This window comes from Macaca thibetana, chromosome 11 (assembly GCF_024542745.1).
Source record: "Macaca thibetana thibetana isolate TM-01 chromosome 11, ASM2454274v1, whole genome shotgun sequence".
NCBI lineage: Eukaryota > Metazoa > Chordata > Mammalia > Primates > Cercopithecidae > Macaca > Macaca thibetana.
Genome location: NC_065588.1, coordinates 116,087,693 through 116,105,326, shown reverse-complemented (window position 1 = coordinate 116,105,326; position 17,634 = coordinate 116,087,693). Strand labels below are relative to the sequence as shown.

Below are 17,634 nucleotides of genomic sequence, written 5' to 3'. Positions count from 1 at the left end.
GCCAGTTATTTTGTAAAATTTGAATTTGTCTGATGTTGCTTATATTTAGATTCAGGGTCTTGATCTTTGGCTGGAATATCACAGACAAGATGCTCTGTTCTTTTTTTTTTTTTTTTTTTTTTGAGATGGTGTCTTGCTCTGTCGCCCAGGCTGGAGGGCAGTGGCCGGATCTCAGCTCACTGCAAGCTCTGCCTCCCGGGTTTACGCCATTCTCCTGCCTCAGCCTCCCGACAAGATGCTCTGTTCTTACTGCATCCAAGCAGGCGACTCTCAGTTTCAATTTATCATATTCATGTTGATGCTCGCTTTGATCACTTGATTAACGTGATGCCAGTTATGCTTTTCTGCTTGTGGAGTTACTCCTTCCTCCTTCGTAATTTTATTTATTTTATTTTTCTTAGAGACAGGGTCTTGCTTGGTTGCCCAAGCTGGAGTGCAGTGGTGCGATCTTGGCTCACTGTAGCGTTGAACTCCTGGGCTCAAGTAATCCACCTGCCACAGCCTCCTGAGTAACTGAGACTATAAGCACACATCACCACACCCAGCTAATCTTTGTATTGTAGAGATGGGGTCTCACTATGTTGTCCATGCTGGTCTCTAACTCCTGGCCTCAAGCAGTCCCCCTGCCTTGGCCTCCCAAAGCGCTGGGATGATAGGCATGAGCCACTGCACCCAGCCTCCTTTGTAATTAAAAAAGTGCTTTTTGGAGAGTTACTTTCAAATGATGGAAATATTTTGTCTCTATGTGGACTTGCATTTTCCTATTTCAGTCAGTGAGTTATAATCCATTTCTGTCACGAGTTTTATACTTAAATTGTTCCCAATTTGGCCACTGAGAACCTTTTTAGGTTAGCTTTTGTGTCCTTTTCACTTGTCCCCAAGATTCATTGAATACTTTCCTGCTTTCTGGTATAGCAAGATGTTCAGGTTCTTTTGGTAATTTTACTTTCTCTGCCCTGGCTCTGGCATCAGTCATTTCTCAGAGGAGCCCTGTTCCTTTCAGTGGACAATGGTGTTTAGAGGCCGAGATCTGGACATTGGGTATTTTCATTGCTACTGGGGTGTCACTACTCCCAGACCCCTTTCAGTGGACAGCACTAAGGAATATACATATGTATATACAGTATATATCCACCTACACGTGCACGTGTGCACACACGCACACACACACGCACATATATTTACATCTATATTTGTGTATCTATGTCTATATATTGAAAACTGTGGCTGGGCACAGTGACTCATGCCTTTAATCTCAGCATTTTGGGAGGCTGAGGCAAGAGGATCACTTGAAGCCAGGAGTTCAAGACCAGCTTGGGAAACATAGAGACTCTGTCTCTACAAAAATAAAAAGGGAAAACCATGAGTTCACACCAGTACCCCCAGTTCCAATCCAACTTCACAGGGTTCATTTTAGTTTTCACCCTTTCCATGTTTGTAATTCTCTTCTCTGACATTATACCCTTAATATGTTTACTTATTTTATGCATCTGTGTGCATCCAATCTACTGTCTTTGTTGGTATCCCACCTCCCCTTGGTGGGTCCAGATAATCTGCTCTGTCCAGATAAGTTGCCCTTTCACGTGGATGTCTTCTTCACCCTGTGTGGGCCTGTGGTATTGGGCTGCGCCCACACGTGGGTGCCGCCCTCCTCACGTTGCTTGGGACTGGCACCCTGTCCTGGGCCACCGTGACTCTCCCCATAACCAGTATGGATGCTTACCTTGTTCCATACCAGCGAGTGGCTTTAGGACTGAATTGTTCAGGAACAGAAAAGGAAGAGAAAAATATTTACATTTAAAGAAAGGGAGTTTAAAGAAATATGTTAAAGAATTGAGCAGGTAATATATGGAGCTGGCAAAAATTGTGACCAAAGTAGGTGAATGATTGAGATTTATGCAATTCTGGGCTAAGTGACAGCCCATTCCTTGCCTCCTTCCCTCCCTCCCTCCCTTCCTTCCTCCCTTGTTTCCTCCTTCCTTCCTTCCTTCTTCTTTCTTTTCTTTTTTTTTTTTTTTAAGCTAGAAATATCTGTTTAGGCATAAAGACAGAGGAAAATACTTTTTTCCCCCTCTCACACTTAATTCTTTATAATTTTCTAAGCAGTTTCTTTTTTTCCTAGGTTTCATTTTTTGAGGAAGAGCGTAACATACTATCTCGAAGCACAAGCCCGTGGATCCCCCAATTACAGTATGCCTTTCAGGACAAAAATCACCTTTATCTGGTGAGTCTTTACATCTGTCTCTCTGGAATTAGCCTAACACTCTGACACTCAGATGCCTGTGGTAAAACTGAATGTGGTTCTTGCCCATGTGGTCTCATTCATTCAAAGGCTTTCTTGCCTTACAGGTGTCTCCCTGGTTTCCTCTTTATAAAGATCAAGAGCTAACCCATTTAGAAACAGCCTCATTGATTGTTGCATATTGTAGCTGTGGCTTTAAGGCAATAATAGGAAATCATTTATTGGGGGAATAGTTTGTTATTACGTATAAGAGAATGTTGCTTTAATTTTTAAAAACTTCCTGTGTTAGCTTGCTTAGGATAAAAAAAAGGTAATAATTCATGGTTGTGATAAGAAAATGCAAACACTGTAGAAATGCATGAAGTTGAAGGGAAAGCCCCCCATTTTCTTTTCTCTTCTTTTTTTATTGACACAGAGTCTCGCTCTGTCACTCAGGCTGGAGTTCAGTGGTGCAATCTCGGCTCACTGCAATCTCCGCCTCCCAGGTTCAAGTGATTCTTCTGCCTCAGCCTCCCAAGTAGCTGGGATTACAGGTGCGTGTCACCATGCCCAACTAATTTTTGTATTTTTAGTAGAGATGGGATTTTATCACATTGACCGGGCTGGCTGCAAACTCCTGACCTCAAATGATCCACCTGCCTCAGCCTCCCAAAGTGTTGGGGTTATAGGCGTGAGCCACTCTGCCCAGTCCCTCTGTTTTATTTTCTAATCCTCTTCCCTAGGGGAAGAAATGTTAAATGGTTACATAAGCTCTTCCTTTCTGACCCTTAACTATGCTCTGTGGGAGCATGGTGGGGATATTTTTCTTTTCTTCTTTTTTTGAGACCAGGTCTCACTTTGCCACCCAGGCTGGAGTTCAGTGGCATGAACATGGCTCACTGCAGCCTTAACTTCCTGGGCTCCAACAATCCTCCCACCTCAGCCTCCTGGGTGTACACCACTGCACCTGGCTAATTTTTTTTTTTTTTTTTTTTTTTTTTTGAGACGGAGTCTCGCTCTGTTGCCCAGGCTGGAGTGCAATGGCCGGATCTCAGCTCACTGCAAGCTCTGCCTCCCGGGTTTACGCCATTCTCCTGCCTCAGCCTCCCGAGTAGCTGGGACCACAGGCGCCCGCCACCTCACCCAGCTAGTTTTTTGTATTTTTTAGTAGAGACGGGGTTTCACCGTGTTAGCCAGGATGGTCTCGATCTCCTGACCTCGTGATCCGCCTGTCTCGACCTCCCAAAGTGCTGGGATTACAGGCTTGAGCCACCGCGCCCGGCCAAGTTTTGTATTTTTAGTAGAGACGGAGTTTTGCCATGTTGCCCAGGCTGGTTTTGATCTCTTGAGCTCAAGCGATCTTCCTGCCTTGGCCTTCCAAAGTGCTGGGATTACAGGTGTGAGCCACCGTGCCCAGCCCCGGTGGGGGATACTTTTATATCCTCATGTGTATAGTTGCTTTATAAAAATGGTATGTCACTCTATGCTTGGCTCTCCAGCTTGCTGTTGCCTTTCACCAGTGTATCCCAGACATCCTTTCTTCCTTGTCAGTCACGCAGGTCTACTTTATTCTTTGAGCAGTGGCATAATTTTCCCTGATGTGTATATAGCATAAGTAATAAAATGCTAAAATTCATTTTGGGGCCTTGTTTAGGTTCTTGAGGGATTAAATTCCTAAATTTAAAGAGTGTATCCTAGAAACAATTTTTGTTCCTGATTCAGCCCTCAAAAGAAGACTGTCATGTTACCCTGAATGGAGATAAACAGGCTCACGTGAGAGAAAAGGTACGAGAGAGATGAACTCCCACGTATCTTAAACTTCTACTGGCCAGTTTTTGAGGAATTTGCTGCTTTTATTTCTGACCTAAAATAAATAAGTTTATTTGTCTTGGTTTCATATTAGTTGAGAACCCAGTGCCTGGAGAGAAGTTTTCCTTGTCCTCTGAGTGAGGATATTCACATACGAATCTATTGGAAGACTGGCTTTGACTGACCACATGTGCCTTCAGAACCAATGCCATGGCTCTTAGGTGTATGGCCTGAAACACCCTTTCTTAAATATTGCCTTAGAAGCTTTCCTTCTTTGAGACTTGGGACATGGAACCCTCATCTTCACAGATGACTTTAGTATGTTTCTAGGGTTGCTGGTGTTCCAGGACATTTGTTGCAGATGCAATATTTACCTTGTGCTCTCTGCATCTTAGGGAGCTTCTCATGTTTGAATGTATTAACGGACTTTTTTTTTTTTTTTTGAGACAAAGTCTCGCTCTATCACCCAGGCTGGTGTCACCCAGACTGGAGTGCAATGGCTCAGTCTCAGCTCACTGCAACCTCCACCTCCTGGGTTCAAGTGATTCTCTTGCCTCAGCCTCCCAAGTAGTTGGGATTACAGGTGCATGCCACCATACCCTGCTAATTTTTGTATTTTTAGTAGAGACAGGGTTTCGCTATGTTGGTGGGGCTGGTCTCAAACTCCTGACCTCAGGTGATCCGCCCGCCTCAGCCTCCCAAAGTGCTGGGATTACAGGTGTGAGCCACTGCGCCTTTTCTTTTTTTCTTTTCTTTTTCTGAGACGGAATCTTTCTCTGTCACCCAGGCTTGAGTGCAGTTGTGCATTCTCGGCTCGCTACAACTTCCACTTCCCGGGTTCAAGTGATCCTCCTGTCTTAGCCTCCTGTGTAGCTGAGACTACAGGCGTATGCCACCACGCCCAGCTAATTTTTGTATTTTTAGTAGAGACGGGGTTTCGCCATGTGGGTTAGGCTGGTCTTGAACTCCTGACCTCAGTTGATCCACCCATCTTGGCCACCCAAAGTGCTGGGATTACAGGCGTGAGCCATTGTGCCTAGCCTCAGGCTTCTTTATTAAGAAAAGAAGTTTGGGCCAGGCGTGATGGCTCACGCCTGTAATCCCAGCACTTTGGGAGGCCGAGGTGGGTGGATCATGAGATCAGAAGATCAAGACCATCCTGGCTAACATGGTGAAACCCTGTCTCTACTAAAAATATAAAAAATTAGCCGGACGCGGTGGCGGGTGCCTATAGTCCCAGCTACTTGGGAGGTCGAAGCAGGACAATGGTGTGAACCCAGAAGGCGGAGCTTGCAGTAAGCCGAGATTATGCCACTGCATTCTAGCCTGGGCGACAGAGTGAGACGCCCTATCAAAAAAAAAAAAAAAAAAGAAAAAAAAGAAAAGAAGTTCCCTTGAAACAATAGGGCTTTTGTTTGTTTTGGTTCATGTTTGTTTGTTATTGTTGTTTTAGATACTTTTTTTTTTTTAAGCGATGAGGTCTCTGTTGCAGTGGCATGATCATAGCTCACTGTAACCTCAAATTCCAGGGCTCAAGTGATTCTCCTGCTTTTGCCACCTGATTAGCTAGGACAACAGGTACAAACCACCATGCCTAGCTAATTTTTAAATTTTTCAGAGACTGGGGTCTCACTAGGTTGCCTAGGCTGGTTTTGAACTCCTGGCCCCAGGCCATCCTCCTGCCTTGGCTTCCCAAATTGTTGGGATCACAGGCGTGAGCCACGACGCCCAGCCTGTTTTAGATATTTTAATTAGAGCTCTGCAAGAGGTTTAGAACACTAACTTGTGAAGATAAACTTCATTTTCAATGCCACACAGAATCTAAGAGGTCCTGGAATTAGGAAGGGCTTTGCTTTTTGAACCAAAGTTGAGAGTCCACAGTTTTCTGGTCTACTTTGCAGTGTTCAATAAACTCATATTTCTCTTCTCTGAGTTGAAGAGCTCCTCTTCTTGGTGTCTAGTCTCAGGCAGCTTATTCTTCTTAAAAGTAAGCATTATTGAAATGCTTTGGGATTTTCATACCATCAAGGTCCATTTTGGTAGAGGCGTTGACAAATTTTCCGTGTTCTGTGTAAAGGAACTCAGTTGAGGATTTAGTGGTCTGTGTGGCAGGCTACTGCTCAGTAGCTTCAGGGAAACCACTGCTTGCCTCCCCTGTGGCCAGTGAGGTTGATCAGAGGAGCCCCAGCAGGGATGCCCAAATGTAGTTTTCTTACATGTTGATGGTAGTGCTTTGTTTCATGTCTGAACAGTTCTCAAATCACATCTTCAGGAGAGTACTGTTTAGGCATTTTGATAATTTCTCACTTCGATGTCACCATTCTTATTACCACCACCTAGCTTTGTCATAGTAGAAAGAACTTTCCTTTTTCTTACGTGTGTGTGTGTGTGTGTGTGTGTGTGTGTGTGTATTTGAGATGGAGTCTCATCCTGTCACCCAGGCTGGAGTGCAATGGCGTGATCTTGGCTCACTGCAACCTCCGCCTCCCAGGTTATCCTGTTTCAGCCTCCCGAGTAGCTGGGATTACAGGCGTGTGCCACCACGCCTGGCTCATTTTTATATTTTTTAGTAGAGGTGGGGTTTACCACGTTGGCCAGGCTGGTCTTGAATTCCTGACCTCGTGATCCACCCGCCTCCACCTCCCAAAGTGCTGGGATTGCAGGCGTGAGCCACTGTGCCTGGACTTTTTTTTTTTTTTGAGACAGAGTCTTGCTCTGTTGCCCAGGATGGCGTGCAGTGGCGGGATCTTGGCTCACTGTAGCCTCCACCTTCTAGGTTCAAGCAATTCTTCTGCTTCATCCTCCTGAGTAGCTGGGATTTTCAGGTGCCCACGACCATGTCTGGCTACTTTTTGCATTTTTAGTAGAGACAGAGTTTCACCGTGTTGGCCAGGCTGGTTTGTGACTCCTGACCCCAGGTGATCTGCCCGCCTCAGCCCCCCAAAGTGCTGGGATGAGCACTTGGGAGGCATGAGCCACCGCGTCCGGCTACCTTTGTCTTCTTAATTGTGGATTTAACTGCTGTGGACATCTGCTTGGGCATAGTCTTCCTGGAGTACCTCTCGGATTGGGACTCTGCAGATTTCTATGCTAGGACAGGCTCCCAGATGTAGGGGGCTTCCCCATTGATCTCACCACTGGCATCAGCATCCTTAGCTTCTACTCAGCTTTTCCATCCGCCATCTTGCAAGATGGAAGTTTTTTTTTTTTTTGTTTTGTTTTTTTTTTTTTTTTTTTTTTTTTTTTGAGACCGAGACTCGCTCTGTCGCCAAGGCTGGAGTGCAGTGTTGTGATCTCGGCTCACCACAGCCTCCGCCTCCCGGGTTCAAGCGATTCTCCTGCCTCAGCCTCTGGAGTAGCTGGGATTATAGATAGGCGCGCACCACCACGCTCGTTTAATTTTTTGTGTTTTTAGTAGAGATGGAGCTTCACCGTGTTAGCCAGGATGGTCTCTATCTTCTGACCTCATCATCCGCCCGCTTCGGCCTCGCAAAGTGCTGGGATTACGGATGTGAGCCACCGTGCCCAGCCTGGGAGGGTTCTTAATGCAGCTGTTTTTCGGAGTTCTGGTTGCCTCAGCACATTGCCACTTGGGTCAATGACATTTTTACTCCCTTCTTTTGTAGCTCAATTGGGTATTACTGATGGGATTTTGTAATTATTAATATTTTCTTGTCTCCATTTTCTTCTCAAGTACTTTGTTGCTTTAGAGTAAAATGCTTGCTAAGGGTATAGTTTTCACATAAAAGCGCAAACTTAGCTTGGAAATTAAGATATGATCATACCTCTGCCATCCCTTATCTGTAATTCTGAAATACCTAGAGTTCTGAATAACCTCAAGTTCTTTTATTACTTGTTTATCAACAAAATCTGACTTGAACTCAGTTTTTGGCAAAACTTGATCCAAGCTGTCTTAAGGCTCTTTTTAGTCTTTATTCATTCCCTTTAGAGTGATTTCACATTTTACTATAAAATTATGAATGTGTTTGATTACGAGGTGATGTCCCAGACCCTACTGAGGGTGTTACATAATATAAAGTGTATGTATGGCTGGGCACGGTGGCTCACGCCTGTAATCCCAGCACTTTGGGAGGCCGAGGCGGGTGGATAACCTGAGTTCAGGAGTTCAAGACTAGCCTGGCCAACATGGTGAAACCCCATCTCTACTAAGAATACAAAAATTAGCCAGGTGTGATGGTGGGTGCCTGTAATCCCAGCTACTCCTTAGGCTGAGGCAGGAGAATCACTTGAACCCAGGAGGTGAAGGTTGCAGTGAGCCAAGATCATGGCAGTGCACTGCAGCCTGGGTAACAGAGCAAGACTCTGTCTCAAAAAAAAAAAAAAAAAAAAAAAGTGTATGTACCACTTTACCTTTACTTTTCTGAAATCTGAAAAATTCTGAATCTGGAAGCCTATTCTGTTGCAAGATAAAGGGATCCTAGATTTATATTGGTACTGTACAGTCCTGAAATTCCATCCTATCTATTGGCCACTTTTACATCAACAAACATTTGAAGTTTGGGGAAACTTACATATCATGCTCCCCTGGCAGTTGAACATTATTATTATTATTATTATTATTATTATTATTTGAGACGGAGTCTCGCTCTGCCCAGGCTGGAGTGCAGTGGCGTGATCTCGGCTCATTGCAACCTCTGCCTCCTGGGTTCAAGCAATTCTCCTGCCTCAGCCTCCTGAGTAGTTGGGATTACAGGCGTGCACCACCATGCCTGGCTAGTTTTTGTCTTTTTAGTAGAGATGAGGTTTCTCCATGTTGACCAGGCTGGTCTCGAACTCCTGACCTTGTGATCTGCCTGCCTCGACCTCCCAAAGTGTTGGAATTACAGGCATGAGCCACCGCGCCTGGCCTTGAAGACACATTTTAAATCAGTGAAAAAAACAACAGGATTCTGCCTCCTATGGTATATCCCTCCTGGCTGTCTCTTCTCTCCATTCTTGCCCCTGCTGTGTGGGTTTCAGGCCTCCATCTTCTCTACCCTGCATTGCTGTGATAACCTCTGAAGTATTCTCGCTGCCATCTGTCTGGCCCTCCTCCCAGGTCTTCCACATACTGCAGCCAAGACATCCCACTATTGAAACCCTTCAAGACTCCCTGCTGTCCTCTGGATGAAGTCCACCCTCTTTCACGTGACTTACCAGGCCTTTCTTGCCCTTGCCTCCAGCCTCGTCACTTACTATTTCTCTTTCTACCTTACATCCATCCTGAACTTCCTTTGGTTCTTTGACCTTTCCTCTGACCTTTTTGCATGCCGTTCACTCTTTCCCTGTTCACCTTGCTAACTCCTCTTTCTCTTTCTGGGTTGGATCAGATTTCACTTCTTCCAGAAGCCCCTCCTAGAACCTGTACTTCTGGGACGGCGCCTTTTGACTGTACTCTCATTGCACCCTGTACTTCTCCTTCATGAGTGGGTGCTGCTCTGTCCCAGTAGGCGACTTCATCCTTAAGGGGTGAGCTTTACCAAGTCAATGCTTAAACAATATTTATTGGATGAATGTGTGATTAATTTCATAGAAATTTGATGTATGTTCAGATTTACTTACTGTATTACAGAACTTGCATTATATTCTCAGCAGAGTTATTTTCTTTAACGTGTGTAATTCAAGATAGACTCAGTGAGATTTTCAAAATTTGGAATGCAGTGCAAAGAAATTGAACTTGAGTTCTTTTGCATTTTGATGGTTAAACATTTCCCATTTGTGGTGACATACCAGTGAGTTTGGTTTACTGTTTTCTGGTCTATAGAAAATTGTCACAAACTCCGTCATAATATCTGGTTCTATATAACAAGGCTAATCCTGTATTCTGCAGGTGGCTCATGGAAACAGTGCTCTGTTGATCTGGTTCATGAAGAAATCTGTTCAATTCTGCATAACAGATGCCTTTATCAGTGTCCTTCCATGAAGGAGCTGATCTTCACAAAGAGCACGTAGTTTTGCATCCCACCACTTGTAGTATTTTTTTTTTTTTTTTTTTGAGACGGAGTCTCGCTGTGTCGCCCAGGCTAGAGTACAGTGGCGCGATCTCAGCTCAGTGCAACCTCCACCTCCTGGGTTCAAGTGATTCTCCTACCTCAGCCTCCTGAGTAGCTGGGATTACAGGCGTGCGCCACCATGCCCGGCTAATTTTTGTATTTTTAGTAGAGACGGGGTTTCACCATATTGATCAGGCTGTTCTCAAACTCTTGACCTCATGATCCGCCCACCTCGGCCTCTCAGAGTGCTGAGATTACAGGCGTGAGCCACTGAACCCTGCCAGTGTTGTTTTGTCTAAATTCTTTGTGCTAATGTTTTTCCTGCTGTGGTTTTCTTCAAGTTACCCTTGCTCTGAGCCTGCAATTGACCCACGAAATCCTTTTCTGTGCTGTAACCTTACAGTGACTTCCTTATGTTCACTCCAAATGTTTTTCCCTAGTTGCATGTAGAGATATATCAGCTAAGGTACACGCTTAGCTGCTGTATCAAAGAGACCCTAATGTACAGCCCAGGCTGGCAGAGCAGCTCTGCTGTGTGTGTTAATTCAGGGATCCAGGTTCCTTCCATGTTGTGACTCCCCCATTCCTTAGGATGTTGTCTTCTTTTACACGGCTGAAGTTGGGCCATTTCATGTCTCTGTTCCAGCTGGCTGGTAGGAAAAAAGAACAGAAATTCAGAGTAAGCAAATTCTTTCTCCATAGATTGATGTGGAAGTTGGACACATCATTTCCTCTCACATTTTCTCGGCCAGAACGTAGTCATGTGACTGCGCATCTAACTGCTAAGGAGACTGGGAATTTATTGTCGGCTGTGTGACCTCTGTCAAGCTAAAATTCTTATTACTGTGGAATAAGGGAAGGATGGATTGGGGGGCACAATTAATAGTCTGTCACAGAGGCTAAAACAGCTGCTTTTGTCTGGGCACGGTGGCTCACACATGTAATTTCAGCCCTTTGGGAGGCTGAGGCGAGTGGATCACTTGAGATCAGGAGTTCGAGACCAGCCTGGCCAACATGGTGAAACCCTGTCTCTACTAAAAATACAGAAATTAGCCGGGCATGGTGGCCGGCACCTGTAATCTGAGCTACTCCAGAGGTTGAGACAGGAGAATTACTTGAACCTGGAAGGCAGAGGTTGTAGTGAGCCAAGATGGTGCCACTGCACTCCAGCCTGGGCGACAGAGTGAGACTCCATCTCAAAAAAAAAAAAAAAGCAAAATAAACAGCTGCTTTTATAGGTGATACAAGGTACAGCTGAGATTTGAAGCCAGGCCTGTGGTTTCACCTTCCATATTCTTACTCAAGGCATTATACTTCTGGATCTGAAACCACTGCTACTAGGATGCCCTGCTTGGGATGAGTTCTTTATATTTCTTATCTTGCTTTCAACCCACACCTGTGCAATTTTATGGGCAGCGTTTGTTTCCTATGTAGGAACAATTTGAAAGTGGGCTGTTTCTAGGCTTTCATGAATAGCAGCCTATGCTGTCATTGGGAATCTGGAGGGAGTTAATGAACACAACTTCATTGTTTACTTTAGTGAAATGTGGCAGCTTATGATAGTTTTGACAGTGAGACATGTGCTGTTTTGATCTCTCGGCTAAGATTATCTGATTTTTCAGGCATGTCTCAAAACTCACCAGGCCTGTTCACATGCTGCTGCTTCTGAAGCCAGGGTTTGGAAGCCAGCTGCCCATCAGAATGAGGCTGTGACTTAGAATATTGGTTCTTGTTTTATTACCATTCCTTGTTTGGTCTCTCCAGAGTCACTGGCCTTTTCGGCTTCAATTTTCTTATTGGTGAAATGAGATATTAATTCCTCTTATTGACTTCAATTGCTGAGTGTATTGTTGCCTTTGGGAGGTTCTTTGAGTTTTCTGTGCCTTTCAAATAGTTTTTTAAAAATTAAAAAAAATTTTTTTTTATTCTGGTGTTTTGAGGCATGTAAAAGTGCATTTACACTTTTACCATTTTAGGAGCCACAATTTAATTATGTCGTCCCAGCTTGCTTGGCCTTATCCCCAGAGTTTCTGATTCAGTAGGTCTGGGGTGGGGCCCAGAAATTTGCATTTCTTCTTCTATTTTCGAGACAGAGTCTTATTGTGTCATCTAAGCTGGAATGCAGTGGCACAATCATAGCTCACTGTAGCCTCAAACTCCTGGGCTCAGGCCGTCCTCCTACCTCACCCTCCTGAGTAACTGGGACTACAGGCATACACTACCATGCCCGGCTACCTTTTTCATTTTTTGTAGAGATGGGGGTCTCCCTGTGTTGCTCAGGCTGGTCTTGAATTCCTGGGCTGAAGCGATCCTCCTGCTTCAGCCTCCCAAAATGCCGGCATTCCAGGCATGAACCACCACACTTGGCCAAGACTTTGCATTTCTAGCTAGTTTCCAAGTAATGCTGCTGCTGGTGTGGGGACCTCATTCTGAGAACCATTGTCCTATAACTGTAGCTATAGTTAGTTTCTGGTTATAGCTTCTTCCTTTTGTCCCTTCAGTAATAGTGTACACATCCAAAATCCCTGTACTTGCTCTTTCAGGCCCAGGCATGGTATCTGGTCCCCTTCTGTTGCTAGCCCTGGGGTGCTTCATCACCCCAAATTTATTTTTCTTCTCCTAACCCGAACCTTTGTAAATAGCCCCTTCCCTAATGAATGTCCTCAATTCCCTGGTTTGCATGTCCTGTCTGTTTCTTGGCAAGACTTTGGATGATCCAGTACTCAATGAGGATTTTTTTCATAGATGGATGAATCAGGCTGGGTTTCATGTTTTCTAAGATAAAGGGCCTTCTCTCTTTTTCTCTTGATCACTTTGACCAAGAAGAAAATAACAGTTTTTATTCTAAAGAATAATAATATCGGGGCCCCTCTGCTCAGAGGCCACGCTGCTTTGAGGACCCCTTCTGTCCTCCCTCATGCCAAAGATCAGGAACACTGGGCAGAGCGGATAATGATGCCGCCGGCACCATTACATTTTCATGGCACTTTCAGTTGTGCTGAGCGTGCAAGCATTTCAAGGAGACATTTCTAAGAGGTGGCTAGCACAGCATGCCTCTAATGCCCTATGTGAATTGGAATAGAGTACTAAAGAACTGTTCAATATTCACCCCATCCCCACATATGCAAGCATGCACGTGGGTGCATTGCATATGTGTGTGTGCACACGTGCACACACACATTTGTCCTTTGTTTCAAATGCAACACAATGGATGGAAATTGCCTTCCTAGTACTGGGGTATGGATGCAAACACCAACAGAGAAGCAGCCGCTACTTCCAAACTGAACACATGTGAGATTTGCCCTTTAATTAGCATCTGCAGCTGCTGCCATCAGAAGGGTCTGTCTCTGTTGGCCTGAAAGTCTTTGCTTTAAAAGAGCAAGTCCATTATAGCTCCAAGCTAGGCTCGTCTGTCAGCTGCTGTGCTTTCTCTGCCATCAGCGGGGTTGCCACATTGTTTTGGGCTGTTTCACTCTAGGACTCTTTCCTCCTCCTGTGCCCGCAGCCTTTGATTACTGTGCCTTGGTGATCATCATTTGGGTGACCTGCAGCTGCTCATTATGTGTGCAGGAGACATCTCCAGTCCTTGCAAGGAGGGAAGATCATTGGCTTCAGTGCTGATGGACTGGTTATTTTCCAGCTCTTTGTTGTCAGTGATCTTGTCTTGATATGCAGAAAGGCTCCAGGTAGTCACTGAAAAAAATATAAGCAGCAGAGGTGATGGCTATATGAAAACCGTGTTTCATCAAGGGCATTGCTGCTATAGAAACTTTTAATTCACTTGGAGAAGGGAGCCATATTTGTTCCACAGCCTCCTCAGCAGTGGGTCACACGGTGCTGGGCTGGCTGCATCTGAATCACCCCAGTAGCTCCTTAAAACTGTAGATTCCCATCCATGGAGTGTGATCCATGAAGTCTGGGGTTATTCCCTGGAATCCTTTAAGCTCCCTAAGTAGTTGGGATGGGAAAGAGATACGCTTTACCTTACTATACTGCTTATTATTATCATCTTATTTTATTTTATTTTTTTTTGAGACGGAGTCTCGCTCTGCCGCCCAGGCTGGAGTGCAGTGGCCGGATCTCAGCTCACTGCAAGCTCCGCCTCCCGGGTTCACGCCATTCTCCTGCCTCAGCCTCCCCAGTAGCTGGGACTACAGGCGCCCGCCACCTCGCCCGGCTAGTTTTTTGTATTTTTTAGTAGAGACGGGGTTTCACCGTGTTAGCCAGGATGGTCTCGATCTCCTGACCTCGTGATCCGCCCGCCTCGGCCTCCTAGAGTGCTGGGATTACAGGCTTGAGCCACCGCGCCCGGCCTATCATTTTAAAATTTTTGCCGGGCACAGTGGCTCACACCTGTAATCCCAGCACATTGGGAGACCGAGGTGGGTGGATCACTTGAGGTCAGGAGTTCGAGTCCAGCCTGGCCAACATGATGAAATCCCATCTCTACTAAAAATACAAAAATTAGCCGGGCATGGTGGAGCGTGCCTGTAGTCCTACTCTGGAGACTGAGGCAGGAGAATTGCTTGAACCCGAGAGGCAGAGGTTGCAGTGAGCCGAGATCATGGCACTGCACTCCAGCCTGGGCAACAGAGCGAGACTTCATCTCAAAAAAAGAAAAAAAAAAAAAAAAAAAAAAAAGAAAAAACAGAACTCTTTTTCATTATACCAGAACGTCAGCTGTATGGAGGTGGAGATTTTTTCTGTTTTATTCACTGCTGTTTTCCTAGTATCTAGAATAGTGGCTGGCACATGATAGGCACTCAAATATTGATTTAGATGAGTCTATCTTATTTTCTTTTAAATTTTTTGTTTTTATTAGAGGTGGGGTCTCGCTTTATTGCCCAGCCTGGTCTCAAAACTCCTGACCTCAAGTGATTCTACTGCCTCAGTCTCCCAAAGGGCTAGGATAGGCATGAGCCATCATGCCTGGCTTGTCTTATTTTTAAGAAACACTTCTCCTGGTGATTCTGATGGACAATCAGGCTTGGGAAGTTCTAACCTAGAGGACCTATAGTTGTCTTGGGGTAGAAGCCAAGGCTATCCTGGTTTTGAGGATCAGTGCCTTACTGAGCATCTCTGAATAGTAAAAGTCAGGGACAGAGTTACATTTTTGGACAAAATCAGATGCTGTGAATGGACTCTCGGTCACAACCTGGGTGGCGACTTTGTCCTTAACTTCTTCATCATTTTCTGCTGACCCTGGTCTTTGGTTCACAGCAAGTCACCTGGTAAGAAGAATTGAAGACGCCTAGTTTGTTACTTTAGATGATGCTTTTGGAACCTCCTGGTACCATTTTAACAATCCAAATGTATTTTCTGAAAGCACTGAAGTCCTGGGTCTGTATTGTATCTTTAAGCTCTAACAGCATGATGATTGAATAAGCCTTGGTTGGCCACACACAAGCCATCTTCCCCGTGGGCTCCATTCATACTAGAATGAGCAGCTATACCCAGTAGTATAGTTTTGGGATATGGGTAACATCTTGGGATAGCCACATTGACTCAGTAAATGTCTGAACTACATTCTTCTAATGGTGCACTGTTGGAATTTTTGGTGTGGTAACCTGGAATGGTGGGTCAAGTTTGATTAGCATCTTTGATAAAGACCCGGTCTATTTAGAGGTTTGTCATTGAGTTTGTCTGTTTTGGCCTCATGTTGTGATGCATGCTGTGTAGCAGCTGTGGTAATTTTTGTTGCTTGTTTTCTCAATCAACCCTGGTTTTGAAGAAATGGAAAGTTGTTCCACTCTTAGACTGATCTGATTTGGGAGGGGATTTTCAGTCAGGAAGTTGGATCTTCTGAATAGAAGCAAAGAATACATGTCTTTCTGCCTCTTTACGAGCTGGCTCTTGTTTTCTGAACTCTTTTACTGGTCACTGCAAATAGAATGTCAGGAGTAGCTGCCAAATACTAAGTTGTGTTCAGTTTGTCAGTTCTTAAGAGTTGCCGGTGGCTGCTCTGCTATGCATATGACTTTCTCAGCCTTAAACTCACAAGCCATACTGCTTTTTTTCACATCTTTAATATAGCCATAGGAAATTTATAACTGTGGTGTGTCGTCATAAATATGCATTGTTGTTATTTTAAGACATTTCAGTACTAAAAGTATAAGTACTTCTGTTATTATCTGTGAATTTCTTTCCTTTTTCTTTTTTTGGATATTTAAGACCTTTTTAATGGCAATATATATTTAAAACAGACATATAAATTAGCTTTCACCCACATACCCAGGGCCTGTGGAGAACCAGGTTGGGATGAGTGGGTGAGCTCAAGGCAGCCAGGTGGCTCCCGTGGGCTCCTCGAGGACTGGGGTGAGTAACTAATGTCTGCTAGGAACTTGGGGGAAAGAAAGTGTGTATGTGAGGTGCTGCCCCTTCTAAGTGTTCCTCTTGTTCATAAATCATATATATATATATATATATTTTTTTTTTTTGAGACGGAGTCTCGCTCTGTCGCCAGTCTGGAGTGTAGTGGTGTGATCTCAGCTCACTGCAACCTCCGCCTCCCGGGTTCAAGCGACTCTCCTGCCTCAGCCTCCCGAGTAGCTGGGACTACAGGCATGCACCACCATGCCCAGCTAATTTTTGTATTTTTAGTAAAGATGAGGTTTCACCATGTTGGCCAGGGTGGTCTTGATCTCTTGACGTCGTAATCTGCCTGCCTCGGCCTCCCAAAGTGCTGGGATTACAGGCATGAGCCACTGTGCCCAGTCCATAAATCAAAATTTTTTCAGCAATTGTTGTGCAAATGGAACCTTACTCTTCAAATGCAATTGTCCGGTGTCTGGCTTAATGTCTGCTGTTGTCAGAAACCATGTGAATGGAGTAGACTCCCAGGTTATAAGGAGCTCTTGGGGAGGATGCGCTAGTCACTGGCTTCTCCAGGGGTCTCTGGTTTGGGGTTGCCTTGGTGCTGGGCACACTTGCTGGAGATTTTACTGGACCAGCCTGAGGCCTCTGGGGCTCTGTGCAGATGCTCTACTTCTGACTTGTCTAGAGCTTTCTTCTAATTCTGGACTAAAAGCAAGCAGGAGTTTGGAGGATGATGGTGAGAATTCACATCCCCGAGTTGGCTTTTGGAATGCAGTAGTTTGTGAGATTTAGTGTTTTTTTAAGAAGTATATTCAGATCTTGCCTTTTCCCAGAAAGCATATGAGACAACTTCCAAGACATTTATAGCATGGCTAATAAAATGGGAAATCAGGGCGAAGGACAGGAGAACTCAATAAGGGTTAACATGGCTACGGCGATTGTCTCAACGGGTTCTTTTTGCTGGACAGAGCAGAAAGGATCATGCAGTAAAGTAGTGGGGAAGGATGGGAATTGAATGGTAGGTGAAGACTTCATGTTGGTGCCAGGCACTGTGCCAGGCCCTCAGAGGACCTTGTCTTACTTAATCCTCACACAGTGCTGCAAGGGGATTAGTCTTATCCCTGTTTTGGAGAGGATGAAACTGAAAGGCAGAGAGGTGAAGTCACCAGCAGGAGGCTGAAGCCACCCAGGCTAACTGGCCTTATAGCCACCTGGGGACTCAGGAATATCACAACTGTTTATCATCAAAAGGAGAAAGGATTTCAGTTCCTTGGGGTAGAGGAGTTTCTTTTTGCT

The 17,634-nt window shown here is 44.9% G+C and overlaps 2 protein-coding genes across 8 annotated transcripts in view; one reads left to right on the top strand and one right to left on the bottom strand.

Annotated features, from left to right (window-relative positions):
* Window positions 1–17,634, top strand: part of CIT (citron rho-interacting serine/threonine kinase) — a 201,700-nt gene that overhangs the window by 24,735 nt on the left and 159,331 nt on the right. For all 6 annotated transcript variants that reach the window (XM_050747837.1, XM_050747836.1, XM_050747835.1 and 3 more), the window contains one exon: window positions 2,123–2,224. In XM_050747837.1, the coding sequence (XP_050603794.1) occupies window positions 2,123–2,224 (102 nt within the window). The remainder of the gene's footprint in view (window positions 1–2,122; window positions 2,225–17,634) is intronic.
* The window catches only part of BICDL1 (BICD family like cargo adaptor 1), a 718,679-nt gene that overhangs the window by 615,195 nt on the left and 85,850 nt on the right, over window positions 1–17,634 (bottom strand). The window contains exon 1 of one of the 2 annotated variants that reach the window (XM_050747929.1): window positions 8,990–8,999. The exons of the other annotated variant lie outside the window; for it this stretch is intronic. The gene's annotated coding sequence lies outside the window, so the exon portion shown is untranslated. Of the gene's footprint in view, window positions 1–8,989; window positions 9,000–17,634 lie in introns of those variants that run through there. 2 annotated transcript variants of the gene reach the window in all.